The 21,891-nt window shown below is 35.9% G+C and overlaps 3 protein-coding genes across 4 annotated transcripts; 1 reads left to right on the forward strand and 2 right to left on the reverse strand.

Annotated features, from left to right (window-relative positions):
* The first annotated feature begins 455 nt into the window (after positions 1 to 455).
* On the forward strand, positions 456 to 4,872 carry LOC118044783 (uncharacterized). Its single transcript, XM_035053269.2, has 2 exons — positions 456 to 3,738; positions 4,208 to 4,872. Exons 1-2 carry the CDS (start codon positions 906 to 908, stop codon positions 4,717 to 4,719), a joined length of 3,345 nt encoding a protein of 1,114 aa, XP_034909160.1. The 5' UTR covers positions 456 to 905; the 3' UTR covers positions 4,720 to 4,872.
* Positions 4,873 to 6,676: 1,804 nt separating this feature from the next.
* LOC118044782 (cell division cycle protein 48 homolog) lies at positions 6,677 to 11,373 on the reverse strand. Of its 2 annotated transcripts, none has more exons than XM_035053266.2 (9): positions 11,203 to 11,373; positions 10,658 to 10,817; positions 10,349 to 10,577; positions 9,453 to 10,219; positions 9,138 to 9,359; positions 8,509 to 8,580; positions 8,097 to 8,378; positions 7,578 to 7,937; positions 6,677 to 7,193 (listed from the first exon to the last, which is right to left on the reverse strand). In XM_035053266.2, the coding sequence occupies exons 1-9, from the start codon at positions 11,244 to 11,246 to the stop codon at positions 6,894 to 6,896; spliced, it is 2,436 nt and encodes an 811-aa protein (XP_034909157.1). In that variant the 5' UTR covers positions 11,247 to 11,373; the 3' UTR covers positions 6,677 to 6,893. The 2 variants fall into 2 exon arrangements, with proteins under 2 accessions (XP_034909157.1, XP_034909158.1); XM_035053267.2 differs by having other exon boundaries at positions 10,658 to 10,814; positions 11,203 to 11,372.
* Positions 11,374 to 17,435: 6,062 nt separating this feature from the next.
* LOC118044781 (protein neprosin) lies at positions 17,436 to 21,673 on the reverse strand. The gene is made up of 7 exons (XM_035053264.2): positions 20,972 to 21,673; positions 20,773 to 20,859; positions 20,453 to 20,665; positions 19,839 to 20,003; positions 19,634 to 19,687; positions 19,394 to 19,540; positions 17,436 to 18,013 (listed from the first exon to the last, which is right to left on the reverse strand). The coding sequence occupies exons 1-7, from the start codon at positions 21,203 to 21,205 to the stop codon at positions 17,636 to 17,638; spliced, it is 1,278 nt and encodes a 425-aa protein (XP_034909155.1). The 5' UTR covers positions 21,206 to 21,673; the 3' UTR covers positions 17,436 to 17,635.
* Positions 21,674 to 21,891: the final 218 nt, after the last annotated feature.

Below are 21,891 nucleotides of genomic sequence, written 5' to 3' on the forward strand. Positions count from 1 at the left end.
TAAACTAGCAGATCATGCCTCTTGAAGCAATATTTCTCTAACCAACTCGAGGAAGTTTGTCAATCCTTTTCATCTCTATATTATGAGCCTATTTGGGTAATGATTATATTTTCACATTCAAGCTACAAGAGTCATTTTCAGATAATTCAAGAATTTAGTGTGTAATTCACCTCAATTTATAATACAATCTTTTATCAAGTGTTATAAAAAAAGAGGGTGAGTTGATTCGGGATCTATTTGATCTGGGATTTAAATCAATTCAAGTTGAAGAAAAACTTGAGAAAAAATTAACTTGCATGAGCTGGTAAAAAACCTAAGTTGTTTTGTAATTCAATTAATCCAAAAAAATCTAAGTAAAAACCCTTAATTATTTAAAAATATATATATATTGTTTTTAGGATAATCGGAGACTTACCCATATCAATCTGTGCCAGGTTTTAAAACCATGTTTTTATTAACTCCACTCGGGACAAAACAAAGCTGGCTCAAACTCTTGCAACAAAATAAGTTAAAGAACTACAAGCCCACATAAAAAGGTTGCTCTAAAATAATGTGTGCAAAGTCAGTTAACACACTACCCCTTTCGAATTAAAAAACAGTTATCTTCTCTTCCCCCCTAAGCCAACTCTGTTTCTCTCTCTCTGCTGTAAGGAAAAGAAAAACTAGAAATACCCATCTAAAATTCCATTTCCTTCTGCAGAAAACATAATGGCCTAGCTGTTTCTTGGATCCGGAGATTCTGGGTTTCTTTCAATTAGTTTAATACTATTAAACATATAGTTATAAGACTTGGAAAAGAACATTAACCCACAAGACATGATTTGGTTCCTCCCATTGTCTCTCCCTAGGCTCAAACCCTCTTTTTCTCTGCTGTTCCTCTCGTTGGAGTTTGTAGCATAGCTGTAATGCCTGTAAATCCATGGCCCCTCTTTTCCTTCTTATTCCTCTCTTCGACCCTTGTGCTTCTCTTTCCTTTTACTGCTTTCGCCGTCAACCAACAAGGCGAAACTCTTCTTTCATGGAGGAGAAGCTTGAATGGATCACCTGAGGGGTTGAATAACTGGGACTCGAGCAATGAGACTCCCTGTGGATGGTTTGGAATTACTTGCAACTTTAACAATGAAGTCGTGGCATTGGGTTTGAGGTATGTCGATTTATTTGGAACACTTCCCTCCAATTTTACATTTTTATCTTCCTTAAACACGCTTGTTCTGTCTGGAACCAATCTTACCGGCACAATCCCAAAAGAGATTGGCACTGCTCTTCCTCAATTGACTCACTTAGACTTGAGTGGCAATGCCTTGACCGGCGAGATTCCAAGTGAGCTTTGTAACTTTCCCAAGCTTGAGCAACTCCTTCTCAACTCAAATCAACTTGAGGGCTCCATTCCAATCGAGATCGGAAACCTCACTAGCTTGAAATGGCTAATCCTCTACGACAATCAACTTAGCGGTTCCATTCCCAACACCGTAGGCAAGTTGAAGTATCTTGAAGTGATTAGAGCTGGTGGCAACAAGAACCTTGAAGGTTCATTGCCTCAAGAAATTGGCAACTGCAGCAATTTGTTGATGTTAGGCTTAGCAGAAACAAGCATCTCAGGTTTTCTCCCACCGAGCCTCGGCCTCCTGAAAAAACTCCAAACTGTCGCCATCTACACCACCCTCCTTTCCGGTCAAATCCCTCCAGAACTCGGTGACTGCACCGAGCTCCAAGACATATACCTTTATGAAAACTCACTCACTGGCTCAATTCCGAAAACATTGGGCAAGCTCCGAAAGCTTAGAAACCTTTTGCTCTGGCACAACAACTTTGTTGGTATCATCCCTCCTGAGCTCGGAAACTGCAACCAAATGTTGGTGATTGACATATCAATGAATTCCTTAACCGGAAGCATTCCACAATCATTCGGCAATCTAACTGAACTCCAAGAACTCCAGCTTAGCCTCAATCAAATCTCCGGAGAAATCCCAGCACAGCTTGGAAACTGCCAGAAGATCATTCACATCGAACTCGACAACAATCAAATCACTGGCTCAATCCCACCTGAAATAGGTAACTTATTTAATCTCACACTCTTTTACTTATGGCAGAACAAACTCGAAGGAAACATACCGCCTTCCATTTCCAACTGTCAAAACTTAGAAGCCATAGATTTATCTCAAAATGGCCTAGTGGGGCCTATTCCAAAAGGAGTTTTTCAACTGAAGAAACTCAACAAACTCTTGCTTCTTTCCAACAATCTCTCTGGTGAAATACCGCCCGAGATTGGAAACTGCTCGTCTTTGATTCGTTTTCGAGCTAATAACAACAAGGTTTCCGGAACTATTCCGGCCCAGATTGGAAATTTGAAGAATCTGAACTTCTTGGATCTCGGATCGAACAGGATTACCGGAGTAATCCCGGAAGAAATCTCGGGTTGTCAAAATCTCACATTTCTGGATTTGCATTCAAATGCTATTTCTGGTAACTTGCCACAGAGTTTTAACAAGCTCATTTCACTCCAGTTTATTGATTTCTCCAATAACTTGATTGAAGGCACACTGAGTCCAAGTCTTGGTTCACTGAGTTCACTCACCAAACTCACTCTTGCTAAGAACAGGCTGTCAGGTTCCATTCCGAGTCAACTCGGTTCCTGCTCCAAGTTACAGTTATTGGACCTGAGTGGAAATCAGTTATCAGGGAACATTCCGTCAAGTGTTGGAAAGATCCCGTCACTGGAAATCGCTTTGAATCTAAGCTTGAATCAACTTAATGGGGAGATTCCGTCAGAGTTCACGGGGTTAAACAAGCTTGGCATTTTGGATATTTCGTATAATCATCTTACAGGCGATCTTCAACATCTCGCAGCTTTGCAGAATCTTGTCGTGCTTAATGTCTCGCACAATAATTTCTCGGGACACGTGCCTGACACGCCCTTCTTCTCGAAGCTTCCTCTCAGTGTACTTTCCGGGAATCCTGCTCTTTGCTTCTCCGGTAACCAGTGCGATTCTGGTGACAAGCACGTTAAGCGAGGGACGGCAGCGCGTGTGGCAATGATTGTGCTGTTGTGTGCCGCATGTGCGCTCCTTTTGGCAGCGCTCTACATTATCCTGGCAAGCAAAAAACGTGGCAGTGGGGCCCAGGAGTGTGAAGGTGAGGATGACGTGGAGATGAGTCCGCCTTGGGAAGTGACTTTATATCAGAAACTAGACTTGTCAATTGCTGATGTGGCACGATCGTTGACAGCTGGCAATGTGATAGGACGAGGCCGGTCCGGTGTGGTTTACAAGGTTACCATTCCGTCTGGATTAATGGTAGCTGTTAAGAGGTTCAAGTCCGCAGAGAAGATTTCAGCCGCAGCATTTTCATCCGAGATTGCTACATTGGCGAGAATCCGGCACCGAAACATTGTCCGTTTACTCGGGTGGGGAGCAAACCGGAAAACAAAGTTGTTGTTTTATGATTACATGGCTAATGGCACATTAGGGACATTGTTACATGAAGGGAATAATGTTGGATTGGTGGAGTGGGAGACGCGGTTTAAGATCGCATTAGGGGTGGCGGAGGGGCTAGCGTATTTGCACCACGATTGCGTACCGCCGATTCTGCACCGAGATGTGAAAGCGCATAATATCTTGCTTGGGGACCGGTATGAGGCATATTTAGCCGATTTCGGGCTGGCTAGGCTGGTTGAAGACGACCATGGATCATTCTCTGCAAACCCGCAATTTGCAGGGTCCTATGGATACATTGCACCAGGTGAGTTTTCGTTTCCCTTTCACTTTCTGATAATGAATTATCATTAGATTGTGATAATTGGCTTTCTTAAGCACTGCTGAGAGATTATTGGACACTTAATTGGAATAATATCTAGTCGAATATGAGATAGGGATGAGACAAATTTGTGATTATGTGAGAAATCAGTTGGGATTAGTGACGGTGGGGACTTAAAGCAAGGTTTAGAGATGGGTTTAACAAGTAATTAGGTAGCAAAATCACATCAGGCATGCCAACAAGCTGTTTAATTTGTTTTGTTCATGATTTGTTATTTTCGTCGGCAACTGGAAAAGGCTGCGTGCACAACAAAAACTACTTTTAGCAAAAAGTTTTTGCAGTGATGAAATGCCATTAACCCTGCATGCATGTCTAAGCTTCTGTAGGTACACTCTCTCGCACCTTTGGTGATTTTGCATGCACGATCATTGATCTTTGTATGTTTCAATTACAGAGTACGCTTGCATGCTTAAAATCACTGAGAAGAGTGATGTGTATAGCTATGGAGTGGTCCTTTTAGAGACAATAACCGGAAAAAAGCCAGTCGATCCATCATTCCCGGATGGCCAACATGTTGTCCAATGGGTCAGAAACCACCTGAGGAGCAAGAAGGACCCAGTTGAAATACTTGATCCTAAACTGCAAGGCCACCCAGACACACAAATACAGGAAATGCTTCAAGCTCTTGGAATCTCTCTTCTTTGCACAAGCAATCGCGCTGAAGATCGCCCGACAATGAAAGATGTGGCAGTATTATTGAAGGAAATTCGACAGGAACTGATCACAGGCGGTGAGGCCCAGAAGCCGACCAACAAATCATCGAAAACGATGGAAAGCAACCCGTCATATTCGTCATCCTCGGTGACCCCAGCTCAATTGTTGATGCTTCAACAAGGGTCTTCTCGTTGCTCACTTGCTTACTCATCTTCATCATCAACTACTATTACGTCAAGTACTAATCAATAACAATCTCCTTGTGTAGTTCTGAGAGTTATTCAAATATATTAGCATTGTTTTTTAGAATAGGGAAATCCATAAAAGAATTAGCGCCACAGGGGTGTTTTGATCAATAGCGTGGTACCGAGATGATAAAATTGAGTACATAGCAAGTTCCTTTTATTGTCTCTACTCTCTGTTGAGTGCTGCTATTGTGGTTTTTGCTACTGTTATGAACAACATTTTTAATAATGAAAGATACACACAAACATTGGCAAAGAAAGTGAAAGGGAAAGAAGAGGAAGAGATCAGGAAAGAAGAGGCACAAGCTATATATTTTGCTTCAATGTGAAGCCACTCTCCATAATTTCTGAGTAGTAGGACGTGGATGTCTCGATTGATATGTGAGTGGGCGTGGTGTTATTCTTGGTGAGGGTTTTCGAGGAGATTTTCCTCTAGGGAAGTGAAATAGAGAGAGACAGGGAGAGATGAGTGGCCGTAGGGAATTGTAGGGTAATGATAAGAGAGCTTCTTTCTTGCTTTCATGCAACTATCAAGGTCCCTACCACGTGAAGGAGATGAAGAATTATAGGAAAGTACTAACTGGACATACAGAAACAAGCCATGAAGTAATCAATATCAATCAATCACAAGATTGGCCGCCTGCCTTGTGAAATTAAATCCCAGTACTCAAATCATATAAACCACCATTCTAGTTCATCAAGGCTGCTGTGAAAGATTTTCGTTGGATCTTTTGTAATTCTGTAATAATGGCGAAGCACAGAAGCTGGTAGCAAGTGGTAGCATGTTAAGCACTTGACTTCTATACATGTCCAAGAATGAAAATGAATTTGAGAAGTTTTCTTTGGTGGGGTGAAGCAAAATTTAATTCATTGCTTTAAAAATCATCCCCACTGTTTTTCAATTTTTCAGTTTGAATTCCAGGGAAGGCAGGCAGTGGCAGGATTGATAAATGTATTGCAGCAAAGGTTCCGGTGAGGAAAAATACCACAGCGGTTGTTTTTCTTTGTGCTCACGTGCGCACATGCAGGTTAACACAAAATACAGAAGCTTGTAACTCATTAACAGAGGCTTCTTTCAAATTTCTTAACTTTTTTTTTTTTAAAAAAAGAAAAGGTACATATAAGATTCCCAACGTAGATCGTAAGAGTACTATATTTGTATTTTGTACATTTAAAAAAATTATATATTTGTATTTTGTAAAGCTGTGAGGTCCCGTTCACATGCATGGGGCGGATCCCACATGCAACTACGATTTTAAAATAGTTTTTGATGATAACGCTCACCTTCATTACGCTTTTACCTTTCGGACACTTGATTTTGCCATGTCAAGAGATGAATTTAGTACCTTCTATTTTGCCGAGTGGAAGGAAAACTCTCGGAATCTGTTCTTCTTGCCATTTAATTTCCTCAGTAAATAATTTGATTATCACAAGTTAAATCTCAATAATTTATTCACAAACCAAAAACCAAATAGAACACATATTTGAGACCTTTCGAATCATCATGCTCAAGATGTTCTGCATATTTTTCTTGGCTTTGAGAAACAAGAGGGAAAAAAAACAGCAGATAATCTATCAGACGAGGACGCAGCTCTGATTCGAGGTGGTGTTATAACTGATGGCCTTTTAGCCTCAAAATTGTTAAATCCTGCGAGGGTAAACCGCTTTTGAAAGAGAAACCCTTGATACAATATTAATGTACATACAAAGTGCATTGCTAGAGAAGTCTTGTTTTGCATCCACAGTGAATTTGGTAGCCTCTGAAACTTGCTATAAAGAAAGTATCCGATGATAACTACAGAAGTCAAGAGAAGAAAAATTGGACAAAATCTATAAATCCTTTACCCAGTAATCATGCACAATTCACGAGCCTAAACTGTTCTATGTATTCAACTTTCCAGAGACAGAATTTAATAAAATAATGAAGATACCAGAAAAGACTACAAACCAAAAATACGAAGAAATTAAGCACAATGTACAGGACCTTTATTTTCACCTCATGGCAAGATCCAACCCATACTGGGTTGATTATCATAAAATTCTTACATAATCCGCAGGGTGCACAAAACATAAAACTTAAATTCCTTGGCAAATAAAAAGCATACTAATATGGCATGTATTGCCATTATGTGTTAGATATTTACATAAGTGAGAACGCTAAGAACTTGCACCGGTTTCAGTTCAGTTGTATAGATCATCCTCCTCGGCAGCAATAGTTGCTGAAGCAAATGGATCAGTGGCTCCTTCACCTGCCACATTCTCAGAACGGTCTGGAAACCGGAACTCAGTACCAAATCCACGAGATTGCTGCAAGGTCTGAGCAAAGAGCTGGTACTTCCTGATGTCTGCATCACTGACACTTCGACGTGCAAATTTCATTGACTCCTCAAAATGTGCTGCCTTTATTTCTGGGACCTCATCCACATCATCTTCTTCCATTGCTTCAGGATTGTCTTGCTTCCTTTTCTCCTTCTCAATATCCTGCCATTCCCCAAAAGTTTCAAAGAAGAGCAACAGTACAAACACAAACTACAAGCATTAGTAAAGGCCTTTTTCGATGACTATCATACCAATTTTCAAGTTAAGTCAAACAATTTCAGGTGCACCAGCAGACATGCTCAGCACAAACATTTTTGTAAGAAATAAAAGCAAGATTTACAGATGGCCAACCAACATGGGAAGCAAAGTGTTTGTAAGAAGTTAGAAGGATTACTACATATAAACAGACTCACATCAGACACTGGTTCACACATGCACATTCAATGCAGTACATGTTCACCAATAGATTAAATACGTAAGAGAATTTCAATATAGACATGCTCACTCAATTTATGGATGAAAATAAAAAACACAAAAATGAGTCACCTTCTCAATATTTTCTCTAATGGCATATTTGCAGGCACGTTGACAAATTTCAGTGATATCAGCACCACTAAATCCATGAGTGTATCGTGCAAGAGCTGCCAGGTCAACATCCCTAGAAACAGGTGACTTGCGCAAACATGCTTTAAATATCTGAAGACGGGAAGCCTCATCAGGAAGAGGTATATAAATCAACTGGTCCAGACGCCCAGGCCTGAGCAATGCTGGGTCTATAATATCTGGCCTGTTTGTTGCTCCAATGATAAAAACTGTTTTCTTTGCCGTCATGCCATCCATTTCTGTCAGAAGTTGATTCAAGACTCTATCTGCAGCTCCCCCAGCATCTCCAGCAGAGTTGCCCCGCTGTAACCAGGAAGAAAGGAAAAAACAAATAATAAGAAACAAATAGTGAAAAGGTCAAAAGGAGGCCCTGATGATGTGAGCAGGATAATATTTTTACAAGCAAACTACGCTTCTAAATATACATAGGGAAACTTTTCACTGAAGGAAAAGCATGCATACCTGAGTAGCAATGGAATCAAGTTCGTCAAAGAAAAGTACACAAGGAGCTGACTGCCGTGCTTTGTCAAATATCTCCCGCACATTTGCTTCACTTTCTCCAAACCACATAGTTAGCAGCTCAGGACCCTTGACACTTATGAAGTTGGCCTGGCATTCATTAGCAATTGCCTTTGCAAGTAGGGTTTTACCACAGCCAGGAGGTCCATAAAAGAGAACACCTTTAGAAGGTGACATGCCAAATTTCTCAAACTTCTCAGGATGCTCCACGGGATATTGGACAGTCTGCCAGAAGCCAGAAACTTTATATAAGAATTTATATAAACTAAATCCAAGAAATGAGGAAGATGGTAAAAAGTACGACATCTATAATATTTCACATGCATAAATATTTAATTGAGATAAAATGGCAAACCTCTTGAAGTTCTCTTTTAATATTCTCTAATCCACCAATATCCTCCCATGAGACGTTAGGAACCTCCACAACCTATCAATCAGGAATATATGTTCATCATTCTCAGGAAGCATATAGAAATTTCATCAAACACACATGTATGACATTTTGAGCAATCTATAACATGAATCAGTAAGGCAATCTAAGTAAATACAAGAGGAATCTTCTGGTTAGGATTAAGTGAACTGAAACCAAAATGGGTGAAACTACTGCTGGGTCATCCATATGCTCCACCATTATTCTAATTAAAGCATACAATATTTCATCCAAATTTCCTCAAAACAATTGTAATTAGCATGAATGACCTTTCCTCAAAGGGATTGTAATTAGCATGAATGAAAACCTGATTTGTTCAGATTTGGGTAAAGAGACTACTTTCTAGGGCTCTTGGGAGACTATAACCTCTTGTTTTTTTTTTTTTTTTTAAAGTGGGAGTTGTACATTTCTCGTTTTTGCCTCAACATGTGTACAGCAAAAATGTCCCTTTTTTCCTTCTTTGATGAGAGACAAAGCACAGAACAAAAAACCAAACAGCAATAATCTCCAGATAAGAAAAGAGAGCTAAGAATTTGTATTTGGCAAAAACTCACTGTTTCGCGCAACGCAGATGGATTTGAAGTTCCCAATGCAGTTTGGAAGTGGTCATTAGTCACAGCCATTGAGTTTAACACCTCAGCATCAACTGTCTCATCCTCTAAATCAATAACATCCATTTTCTCCCTAATACACTGAAGAGCAGCCTCAGTACAAAGAGCTGCAAGATCTGCACCAACATAACCATGGGTATCTTTTGCAACTCTTTCAAGATCAACCTGGAATCAAATGTTAATTGAACATAACCATCAGTAAACATTGTTATACAGCATAGAGAGGAGGAAAAGCGAGACAGTAGTTAAGAGACTCACATCTTCAGCAAGTTTCATATTTTTAGTATGAATTCTAAGGACCTCCAACCGTCCAACTTCATCAGGCACACCAATGTCAATCTCTCGATCAAATCTCCCAAATCTCCTCAAAGCTGGGTCAATGCTGTTGGGCCTATTGGTAGCTCCCATAACAATCACATGTGCCCGTGACTTGAGGCCATCCATTAAAGTCAAAAGCTGTGAAACTATACGCCTCTCCACTTCACCGTGTGTCTTTTCCCTCTTGGGAGCAATAGAATCTAACTCGTCAATAAAAATTATGGATGGAGCATTCTTTTCAGCTTCCTCAAATGCCTTTCTCAAGTTGCTTTCACTCTCACCAGCCAGCTTTGACATTATCTCAGGACCATTAATCAAAAAGAAGAATGCACCTGTCTCATTAGCAACAGCTCTTGCAATAAGAGTTTTACCAGACCCAGGTGGCCCATACAGCAAGATACCTTTTGGTGGTTTAACACCAATTGATTTGAAAAGCTGTGGGTGCCTAAGAGGAAGTTCAACTAGCTCACGAATCTGAGCCATCTGTTTCCTAACACCACCAACATCATCATAGCCCACTTCATTCAACCTCTCCTCATCCTCACGTTTGATGGGCTCTCCTTCACAAAAGATCTCGGTGTCTGGTGCCACAACACAGTATTCACCAGGGTCTGTCTCAATTACTTTGAACTCAACACTGCGCATGCCACCCCTGACAAGGAAAAGGTCACCTTTCCTTACAGGGCGGTACGATTCCAAGAAATATGCTGTTCAAACACGAAAGGAGAAAAAAGATACCCAGAATAAAACATTGTTAGTAGAATCAACTGCAAGACAAGACAAGAAGATCATGAAGGAATAAAAAAGGGTGCATATATCCAAAATGAAGAACTTACGCTTTAAATATGCATCAAAAAGACTTCCAGTAACACCCTCGATAGTGTCATCAATAGGAAGGATATGAACTCGCTTGCCATACTTCACATCAGGACATTGATGGACAGACACAACATCTCCAAGGCGGACTCTAAGATTAGCCCTGACAACTTTGTTCAATCTGATTTTCGGTTCCTCACATTGTTCATCAGCAAGAACAATGCAAACAGTGTCTTTTCGCTTCTTTCCCTATATTACAACAAACATATTTTACAAATTCTCAGGAGCAAAACATAACACAAAATAGCCCCATTAAAACCTAAACTTACCTTAATTAGCACAGTGTCACCACGAAAAAACTGAAGCTTTTCCATGGTAGCAGGATGCATAGCCACCACAGAGTTATCATCATTGATGGCCTCGTCAATAACAAGTCGATTGGGAGACTTCTTTCGCTCCAAAATTGCAGTCGAATAATCTTTCTTACTGCTTTTCATCATTTACACGCAAAAAAGTTCTGTTACCGCACGGTAAAGAGACTAAACTATTTCAAACCCAACAAACCATAAAGTGCAACGAATCCATTCTTAGAACATAATCAAAATTATAAGCTCATAACAATAACCACACAATCATTCTTCAGAAAATAACAAAAACACATCAATCAAAACGACACAAAAGTTAGGTTTTTTTCTGATTACTTACCATTAAACAGAGAATAGCATGATATCATGACAAAAGTATCAAAATTTAGGTCTGTAAGGGAAAGAAGTTGCAAACTTCTGAATACAAAACATAAAAGCACAAAAATTTGTACAGGCCCAATAGTTGTTAACCAATAATTTAACAGCAACAGGAGGTAGATGAAACATACGGGTCTGTGGAAGGAGAGGGCTGACTAGAGCTTGGATCGGCCATTGACTTTGAGAGTTGAGAGCTAGCAGAGGATAAATTGAAGAGAGATGTTTATTTTGTATATTTATATATTGACAACAGTCAGGAGGTGGAGTCTATCTTGGATATGGAAACAGGAACCGACACGCTAACTTCAGTGTCCCGCATATCTGTGTTTAGACGTGTCTTAAAAATATTTTTAGTTTAAATAAATATTTTCATACTTTTAATATATTAATATTAAAAATCTGAAAAATATCTAATTATATCTACATAATTATAATTTATTTAATGATTAAAAAGCTTTAATACTAAATATGCAATTTTTTCATTAAATTAAAAACAAAAACTTAGTCACTGCCCTCCCTTTTTATCCTCCATTTTCTCATAAATTGCCTGGATCTTTAAGATTTTCATAACCAAAAAACACCCATAACCCAGAGATTTTAATGCTTAAACTCATTTTCCTGTGCATACCTTGATCTTCTTGTTTTCTTAAGCAATGGAGTTCTAATAACCAATGATTGTGATCAGGCGAAAAGATTTGCTAGCAAAGAAAGAAGCACAGCAGCGAGAACGAAAACCCCAGAATCGAAGCAAGACCCTTAATGCTGCACCTGCTGTCATGAGAAAGCAAGCTGCTAAACAGAGACAAGCTCCCCAAACAATTGAGGAACTGATGAACTACTTCGAAGTGCATGATTTGCGGATGGTCACCCCGTGAATTTACACGTATGGATTTTCTGCTGCAACTGTAACACAAGCTTCATAAAGTTGAGGAGCTAACTCAAAACTTGTCCAGGAAGCTCCATGGTTTTCATCCATGAGGGCCGCCACACGAGTGAGTGCCTTTGATTCTACACCAAAGGAGTAATATCACCCTCACTCTCTCAATTTCCATATTTCTTATCTCTCTCTCTTTTTCTTCTTTTTTCTTTTCTCACCAAACCCAGATCAAATCCCCCAAAACTCACCCAAATGTCATTAAGAAATTATAAGCTTTAATGTTATATAATTTTATGGGATTTGACTTTGAAATTGAATGGCATCAATCTAAGTACTTCTGTAAAATCCATTGATATAACCCGGTAGAGCCTTGATGTTTCGAAGATCGCAGCTTGGATAAACCAAAAATTTTATGTCTTCCGTGTGATCTCTAGCTTTTTTTCCTTCTAGTATTGTATACATTTTAGACTTTGGCATGTTTTATTATTATTTTTTATTAATACAGTTATTTTTTTATTAATTGTCGCAAATAATTTATAATCTAAAATTAACAATTATATAACCTTTCAATAATCCTAAAAGACTACCCACTAACATATATAACCTTGTCTTGGCATGCTATATATTTTCATGCACAATGATAAGGTAGCTTCAAATATTTAAGATAAATATTGTTTATGATTGAGGAAGTATAATATTAAATAATATATTTATTTTTTATTGAATAAACTATTTATAATCATAAAAAAGTGAGAGAGTTATGGTTAGCCCAAAAATGTTTAATCACTTATAATTTAATTATTTTGATAATAACAATAATTAGTGGATTTAATAAGTATATTAAGGATGATATGTACTACCTCAATAACACCCAATAACATCAAGAAGTTATTAAAAATATCAATAAGACAAATTATAAAATCAATAATAAAAAAGTTAAAAAAGGGACATTAAATAAATTTGTTCAACATGTTAGGCGAGTACTGACTTGGGAGACACAACCTTGCATACGGGGCAACGATTTTCTAATTCATAAAGGAATTAAATTTGGAAATTGAGCTTCCTATTTCTACATGGAGGCTTGGCAATTAATTAAGAGTTTCCATCTTATGCAAGGAACATTAATTACAGCAATAAGAGTTTCCTTGCGTGGGAGGGATTAATTAATTAAATCATAGCTACAAATGAAAACTAAAGGGCGGGCCGGCTACATAAAATATATAGCAGATTTCTTGAAATTTTTTCCAAGTTTTGAAGAGGAGTTCTAGCTATAGTTTTAAGAACCACTCTAGTGGTCGCCCGATTTAAAACTAGAGTTTTAGATTTTGACTGAATTATAAGATTTTAATTAGATTGGTCGGGTCAAATTTTTTTTAAAAAAAATTAAAATGATATTGTTTTAGTAAAAGAATAAAAATCAATAGGTTTACAACCGGTCATATCGGGGTTTTTTTTTTTTTAACTCGATCTGGTTCTAGCTTCAGGTTTTGGATCGACCCGCCAAACCAAGCTAGATCTCAAAACTATAGCTATAGCTCTGCAGGGAAAGGCATGGCCGACATCAACATTCCAGCTTAGGGGAGGATTATTTAAGCTTAGAAATTAAATATCGTAGCCTAAGAATGACAAAGAGGTATAAAGTTAGCAGTTTCCTTCCTAGTTTATCTAAGGACATATATTCGGCCTCACGCTTGATTTAAATAGGGTTTTAGGTTATTTCATGTTATGTTTTATTCATATTTTATGGAAGCCATAATTTTCACATTGGACTTTATTTTTAATTAATTATTTTCAAGATTTTAGGTTTAATTAATATGTTTAGGTTATTTTTTAAAAAGTTGATTTAATTCAGCCCAGGCCAGGCTTTAAGTTTTTAGTATAAATATTTTATATGTAATAATGTATTAGATTTTTTTAAAAAAATACATTGATTTTGCCGTATTGTTTGAGGTATTCTTATATTTTTTGTTTCTAGATATATAATTGAATTTGACTTATCTAAACATAATTATATTTTTAGCGTTTTTTTATACTTCATGTTTGTGATATGCTAATCGTTAGGTAGGGTTTATTTTAATAGTAGTATTGGTACTTTAATTCAAATAATTGTTGTGTCATGCTTTTATTAAACTTGATTTTTAACTTTTTAAAATTATGTTAATCTTAATTGTAGGTTATGGAAATTCTATGTCTATGGGGTTGCATCAAAAAGTTTTAATATTGTAGGAGTTTTTTCACATTAATTTGAAGCAATATGGACTCCTTGGACACAAATATTACTTGAAAATGTCTATGCTCAATTTAATATAATCATGTCTTTATGAGATTTAATTTGGCATCACAAAAATAAATTTCATTTAAAATTATTTTCAATTCTGAATTTTACTATCCAGATCATTTATGTTGTCAAAACCTATAAATAATAAAAAATATCTTATGAAAAGCTGATGTATCAAATATTTTGGTATTATCACTCATTTCATTTCAAATGAAGAGAATGAATTTTATTACATTTGCTCTTACACTTAAAATAATTTAAAGATTTTTTTATTTGTTCTTAGCTAAAGTGATAAAGTTGTAATTTTAAAATAAATGTATTTAACACTCAAGAGTTAACTTATTTGACATGATTAACTTATTTTATACTCAGGTTGTTTATAACAACTCCTTTTCTTTTAAGAAGAGAGAAATAGTCATTTCTAACATGATATAAAAACACATAAAAACTCAACATATTTTAATTCTTTTTTTCTTCTGTGAGTAATGACCATGTGTGGTCTTTTTGCATATAAATACCACTCTTTAACTTCATCTGAAAGCTTGTAACTTTAAAATTTTATATACTTGATGCTTTAATAGTCTAAAAAGATTTCATCATTTTTTCTCGTTCTTTTAAAGTTTTAAACCCTAAATTACATCAAATTCATCTTTCATATTCTTGAGCTAGATTACATCTTTTAAGGACTTAAGCTTAATTCTTTGTAAATTTTTCTTTTAAAGTGTGATAATTCTTGTGAGAGTTTTATCTATCATGAAAATGTAAGTGGCACTTGAATCTCTTAGATAATCTTTGGTTGTGAGCCATTTGAAAGGTTTAAATATTGATCCTTAAAAATTAAGATTGTGATTGTAAGGTTTTCTAATATTAATCTTGAAAAAAAATTAGTATAATCTGTAAGCTCTCATTCGTTAAAAAAATTGTAATTTAATAATAAATATTTGAATGAAGGTTCAAGAACTAGAGTAAACACTTGCTTGGGTCACTATAAAAATTGGTGTCTTTCTTTCACTATCTATCTTATTTTATTTGTGACTTGCTTAATTATATGATTGTTGTTGTTGAAATTGAGATTTTAATTTTATAAAAATACAAAACATTCAATTTAGCCCTAATTCACCACTTTTGTAGGCTATTTTAGACTTTCAATTCAAAACCCCATAATTAGTTCAAAAACACTAAATTAAACCAACAATTTTTTTTCTCTTTTGGCGCTAACTTGCTTTTCCATCTAATCAAAAGGCAAAAACTACCACCATGGAACTTCTTTTATCAAATGGAATTTTTTGACACCAAGCTTTACTATTTTGGCAATTAAAATCTTGACAACAAATAACTTTCTCTCTATTCATTGTTTTTAAGCAAGTTCCTCTCTCCTTTCTCTAATCCATAGACTGAATTGCAACAAAAATGAACTTTCGAGACAAAAATAAAAGTTTTCATGATATTTTAATTAACCATATATTTTTTTATGTTTTTTACATTTTAGTCTTTTATTTTTTAATTCGTCATGTGTACGGTAATTTGAAGTCTACTTAATTTTATCTAATTAGGCTATAGAAGGATGTAATTAGAAAAAACAAAGTTCAAAATGAAGAAAAAAAACTAATTCATCTAGTCATTTTGTTAATTCTAATGCTATTTATGGTCCTGTTTGGACCAATTTTTGTTAAAAAAATTAGCTTTAATTTAATTTATTTTATATTTTCAGATCGTTTTAATATATTGATGTCAAAAATAATTTTTAAAAATAAAACAAAAAACACTTTAAAAAAATAATTGTTATCATACTCTCAAACACATTCTATATCAGTTTCTGCAAACATGGCTTTTTAAGAATTCTTTTCACATGATTCATTTAATTAACCATATATTTATAAAAGTGTTTGCAAGGTAGTAAAGGTATTCACTAATATAGGTTAGTCAATTTTGGGCATATAATTATATTCAACTTAATTTCTGATATTTTATAAATTGTAAACCCGATCTATTAAATTATTTTTTAGACTCGAGCTAGTTTGATATATCAAGCTAGGCTAAATTTTTTATGGGCTTACATATATCCACTGGGATAAAATTTTTGTGGATATTACATATATCCATGGATTAAGTTTATATTACTAATTTTTATAGGTTGAGCTTAATTAGAATTAGGATTGGTGCTCTATAAATTAGTCCCAAAATTCATTATAAATTGTAATTTAGACCTAATACATATAGAATAATCAATCTAAATGGGCTATACAGGTATATAAGTTGATAAGTTGATCAAGTTTTAAAAATTCTGTGATATCTTTTTTTTAAGATTTGTTGACACAATTTTCACATCCGGGAAACCAAGTCGAATAATTGGTTCTCAAAGACCTATTGAGAGAGGTGCATGTTGACCTGTTTTGTGCCTCATGCCTGCATCAAAGATCAGTAGGAAGTGAAAATTTTTGCAACCCACAGTATTCAAAGATGAAGACTAGATAATGATAGCACGATCTGTAAAGAAAGAATTGGGATGCATATGCGTAGACAGTATATTGAAACAATGTAGCTAAGATGGGAAACTCAAAAGCCAAAGCTGGTTGATCATTGATGGCCATCAATATCTAGAACAATCCTTCCTTTTTTCTCTGCATCTCCGTAATCTCTAAGTTTTTGTGATGTTTAATTCTCAATACCACAGCTAGAAAGAATTAAGCGAAGTTTGCCAGGGTGCATCTTAATGGGAAACATCAAGTGAAAGAACTTGACGTTTTTTCTTTACCTTGTCTCATGATTTCATCGTTCCCAGTGTATAAATGGTCTTTCTAATATAGTATTTGATCAGCATCAGCTCAAATCCATGGCGGAAAGGACAAGCTTGGTTGGAGAAGAGGACTTGCTGCAGTTACCAGTGCTGTCTTCCACTATTAGTATTATTATATTGTTTAAGAACCTTATTCTCTTCTAAACTTATTATAATGGCTACTGAGATGCATCATGAACGATTGTATTTCATTCCACTCTCCAAAAGATTGTATTATCATCGATTAAAGAAGAGTATTTACATTGAAGTTTCCTTAACGACAGTAAGCTTTCAAATTGCAGGCAGCAATGGCAGTGCTAGTGAGTCAAGTGCCTCTTGCAAGGGTGTTTATCCCATTGAAGGGGGGCCTCCAAGCCTCCTTTTTTTTCTTTTTTTTTTCCCAAGCCACTTATTGTTTTCCCCCATGGTATCATGATTTTTGAAGGAGATAAAATTAGATATAAACAAATACCAGAGTCATCAGATAGCACACAGTCCCTACTGTCATTGAAAGCTTGTATTTTCCCCAAATATACACAATTCCCTGAAGTGGGATTCGGCTGTTAGGAAAGAAAAAAGACCCAAAAACTCAAATTAACAGCTTCTAGTCTCTATCCTATGTCATTATTTTCTTCATGGACACCTGACATTCCTTCCAGGACCACCATAGTAGAAGTAAGTCCCCCAAACACTGTTTCTCCCTTGCTTTATATTGTAACAGTTTGAATGATCAGCCAAGAGATGTAGATTTGCAAGAGGGAGCAAATTGTTATCCCAATCCACCACCTGCAAATTCCTGAAATAGGATGCTTTTCCAAATCCCTCTTCTGCAAAATGACCACTGCCCATCTGTGTTGATGTATGGAAACCTGCTGATCGGAAGTTCACAATCTCCCCTCCAAATTGTACCATGCTTGCGTGGCTTCTCAAGTGGCTGAACAAAAACGCTGGCCAGTATCCTACCAGGAGTCCTCCTCCAAATTCCAGCCACCAATTTCCATGCTTTGGGTCCTACATGCCACCATTTTCCAACTTCTCAGTACTGTTAGGGTAGATGATTAATGTGTGCCATCACATCAAGTCCTTGCTTTTATATATATATATATATACCATGATGGACTTTCCTTGTTAGTCAAATTGTCCTACGTTCTAGTACTAATCATATAAATAGAAACGTGTACATAAATTAAGTTTGATTGGTGAACATAAGAAAAAACTCAGGATGAACATAAGTAAATTTAGTTGAAGAAATAAAGATGAACATATAAAATAAATTAATATAAGATATTTTTAGAATAAATTCTATATTTTCAAAAAATAAATAAATATAAAGTCTATGTATTTCTATTCTTACTTAGATTTTGTTTGTTTTTCATCAATTTTTATATTTATGGAGAAATAAATATGGTAAGATGTATGGTAATAAACCAAACTGTAGTTTGTACTGCGGGATTTACTAAAAAAATTAAGTTTGAAATACAGTTTTTATGTAGCAGTTTTTACATGCTTTTTTAATTGAGTTTTATAAAACTCTATTTATTTCTGCGTTTCAAAAATGTTTTTGAAAAAAATTAAATTTTTTTATGTTTTTTTTACTTCAAATTAATATATTTTTGATATTTTCTGATCATTTTGATGTGCTGATATCAAAAATAATTTTTAAAAAAATAAAAAAAATATTGTTTTGATGCATTTTTAAGTAAAAAGCACTTTAAAAAGCAACCGCAGTCACACTTGCACCAAACATTTTATATATATTTTTTAATATACATAAACTTCAATCATATTTTTTTTAGTAAACACATATCTAAATCCAATTACCACAATTAACTATATTTTTTAAAAATTATAATTATAAAAACTACTTCAAAAACAAACATGTTCTTAAAAAAAGGAAAGGAAGAAAAAGAAGAAGAAGACAGCAATGCAAACGCAAAGGAGAGGAAAGAAATGTGTGGTTTTACCCTTTTAAGACCTTAAAGCCAGTTGGGTCAAGCTGATGAAGACACTGATTAAAAAAATAAAGACATCAAAGAAAAGCTGACCCCATCTAGGAAAAACCCTTTGAAAAGTGAAAAAGAAGAAGAGAGATTCTTACATTTTAATAGTATGATCAGGGGAAAGAACCAAGAAGCCAAGATAGATGTTCCAAGTCAAATTTATTAACCAATAAGCATTACAGGTCAACTCAGACTACCATAGTTACAGGATTTGACAATGATGTTTTGTTTCTCAAATATTTTGTTGAAAGGAAGCAAAGCATAAAGCTTACCACCAAGTTAACAGTAAAAACAGCCTCAAATCTGAAGACTTTGATGCAGTAGAATTGATTCAAACAATACAGCACTGTACCTCATCCTCAACGACCATTCATTGACCAGAAAAGCTCACCTTCCAAATCATCAAGCCAATATCAAATTGTCTGCCGTTGTAAGATGATCTTGGAGATATCGCAGCTCCAATGGCAATCTTGTTGTTTGTTTGGACAAATCCAGAACACAGCAAGTTATAGCATCCAGTAGCTCGGTATGCATCGGTCTGCAAATCCATTAATTCCAATTGGCCACTGGTTCATATTTCCTTAAACTATGGAAGGCATTTCAAGACAGAGAGCCAAATAACAAGACTTACTGTCCAATAAGTGAAGAATCTAGGGTAATTATCTCCATATAAATCTGGACTAACCTGGAGACACATGAAGAAGGAGTCAATTTCTTAGGCACCCTATTACTGACTGAAACATGACTCAAACACCAATTACAAAAGTGAATTGTGTTAGCATAATCAACGTTGAGATCATTTTGAACATGGTCTAGCGTATAAAGAAGATTCTTGCCTGCCAACCGGCTTCTATGGTGTTAAGATCATTGCCGAAAGAGCCAGAGATGACCCAGATTTGTGACAAGCTGAATTCATATTCACTGGTTACACGAGGTGACCAGACATTTATGCTTGCCTTCGCTCCAAAATACTGGTCTCCATTAGCAAAAACAACTGCATGCTGTGACACATAACATTATTAATATCAACAGTAGGATATTTCTACAGGCACATGTACTGCATTTTTCAAGGTCCATTAAATTTTTTTTGTCCTTTTTGGTGCAATAAATTAATGGCAGAGGGCTCTATCTGTAATTGAAAACAACAACATTTATTGTACTGCCACATTTTTTTTTCTCACCAACCCATTATACACTGTTTAATTCTCACAAACATTTGTAGCTAAGAAAAGATGGAGGGTTCTAGGAATAACTAGAAATGACAGATTTTCCAGTGAGTTGTGACCATTCTGGTTCAGCTAATCCAGAAAAAGATACAGAAAATGACCTAGAAAGAAGATAATGAAGCCCTTCATTAAGTGACTGGCTCATCATGGTTATCTGTTTGTTAGTTCCACTAATAACATTGCTTTAAGAATTTGCAAGTTCTTGTTGCTAAATACTAACTAACCTCATGACCACTGCCTTCCGAGTCTCTTCTTACATGTCGTCTTAATTTTCTGACAAATCTTTTAACAGAACCTGCTCTTAAAACATCTTTTAATGTGGTTCTTCTTATTGGAACAGTTCCTTCTGGGCATGATTCACCCGAATCTGTCCAGAGCTGATAGCTCTCAGCCACTGTCTCTCTTGTTTCATTGCCTTTCGGCCTCTCTGGTGGATACTGAAATAATGTAGATATAGTAACAAAGATCAGAATCATAAGCTTTTCAAATACCAACAAAAAATCAAGAATGGAAACTGTTCAGTAGAAATAAACAGAAAAATTACCAGGGGTTTCTTTCCTCTAAGCTCTGGATGGTCAAATGCTGGTTGAAGATGAGATAGAACACAGTCTATTACATCACCATCAGGGCTCTAAACCACAAAACGAGGAACCAGATCACTAAGAAAACTTATAACACAAAACCAGGCAAATTCAGGGGGGGGGGTTGTTAGAAAAGAATGAAAACTCAAAACAAAGTAGTACCTGAATTGTCTTGACTGCAGGCTTGTTGATCTTGTTGAGAAAAGCATTGACTCTCTTAAGTCTCAATATTTCTTTACCCGGCCTGAAAGTTTGGTTGGCTAATAGCCGGTTACCGGAATCTGACTCAGCAGCTGGTACAGACAAGACAGGATAAAGAGAAGAAGCAAAAACAAGAAGGAAAGCAACAAAAATAGGTATCATCGAGTGAGTGTCAACAGAAGTAGAAGCGGCCATTTTTTAGGAATGTATGTGTTGGTGTTGGTGTTGTTGTTTTTATTGCAGAAACAACTTGTGTTTGTTTACATTGGTGTTGTCTTGTTGTGTGAAGAATACAGAATGGTTCACAATTCTGAAGTTTTGTCCATGGATATGAATCTAACTTCATGTCCATACAAAACAGAATCACCACCATTCAAAAGAAGAGAACTACAGCTGGTTTGTTCGCTAGCTAGTTCACTTTTTCCCATAATATATATATGAACCCCCGCTCTCTCCTCCAACTCAGATTCTGTTGTCTTGGTTTTGTGTGGTCTGTCACTCAAGGCATGAGCTTATTAATTAAAATAGACCACCTCCATGGGTAGAGTTGTGCTCTTACCAAGTATTAATAACTACCACAGGTTGTGGTCAAAGTACATAGAATACATGTGGTTATCGTACTAGCATCTTATGAATTTTACTCTTCGGTATGATTCTGAAGGGAAAGAAAGATAATCATGAAATCTTGGTCCTTTTTTATATATATTTTTTCCATTTTTGTCAAAAATGGGCATCACACTTCATGCGAAGATATCTATTTTTTATAACTTACAATAATCTTATGATCTTAATTTGTCTTTCAATACTGCAACATTTATGACATTTCAACCTTGATGAAATTGTAACGGTAACTCACTCCACTTCCAATTCTGGAATATGAA

Source organism: Populus alba, chromosome 12 (assembly GCF_005239225.2).
Source record: "Populus alba chromosome 12, ASM523922v2, whole genome shotgun sequence".
NCBI classification, from domain to species: Eukaryota; Viridiplantae; Streptophyta; class Magnoliopsida; order Malpighiales; family Salicaceae; genus Populus; species Populus alba.

Coding starts and splice junctions, on each gene's coding strand:
- LOC118044783 (XM_035053269.2), top strand. CDS start 906: ATGCCTGTAAATCCATGGCCCCTCTTTTCCTTCTTATTCCTCTCTTCG. Junction 3,739..4,207: donor CTATGGATACATTGCACCAG/GTGAGTTTTCGT, acceptor TTTCAATTACAG/AGTACGCTTGCATGCTTAAA.
- LOC118044782 (XM_035053266.2), bottom strand. CDS start 11,246: ATGGCCGATCCAAGCTCTAGTCAGCCCTCTCCTTCCACAGACCC. Junction 8,581..9,137: donor CATCTGCGTTGCGCGAAACA/GTGAGTTTTTGC, acceptor CCTGATTGATAG/GTTGTGGAGGTTCCTAACGT. Junction 8,379..8,508: donor TTAAAAGAGAACTTCAAGAG/GTTTGCCATTTT, acceptor GGCTTCTGGCAG/ACTGTCCAATATCCCGTGGA.
- LOC118044781 (XM_035053264.2), bottom strand. CDS start 21,205: ATGGCCGCTTCTACTTCTGTTGACACTCACTCGATGATACCTATTTTT. Junction 20,860..20,971: donor CTGCAGTCAAGACAATTCAG/GTACTACTTTGT, acceptor TTTGTGGTTTAG/AGCCCTGATGGTGATGTAAT. Junction 18,014..19,393: donor TTGGCTTGATGATTTGGAAG/GTGAGCTTTTCT, acceptor GGTGGCATGTAG/GACCCAAAGCATGGAAATTG.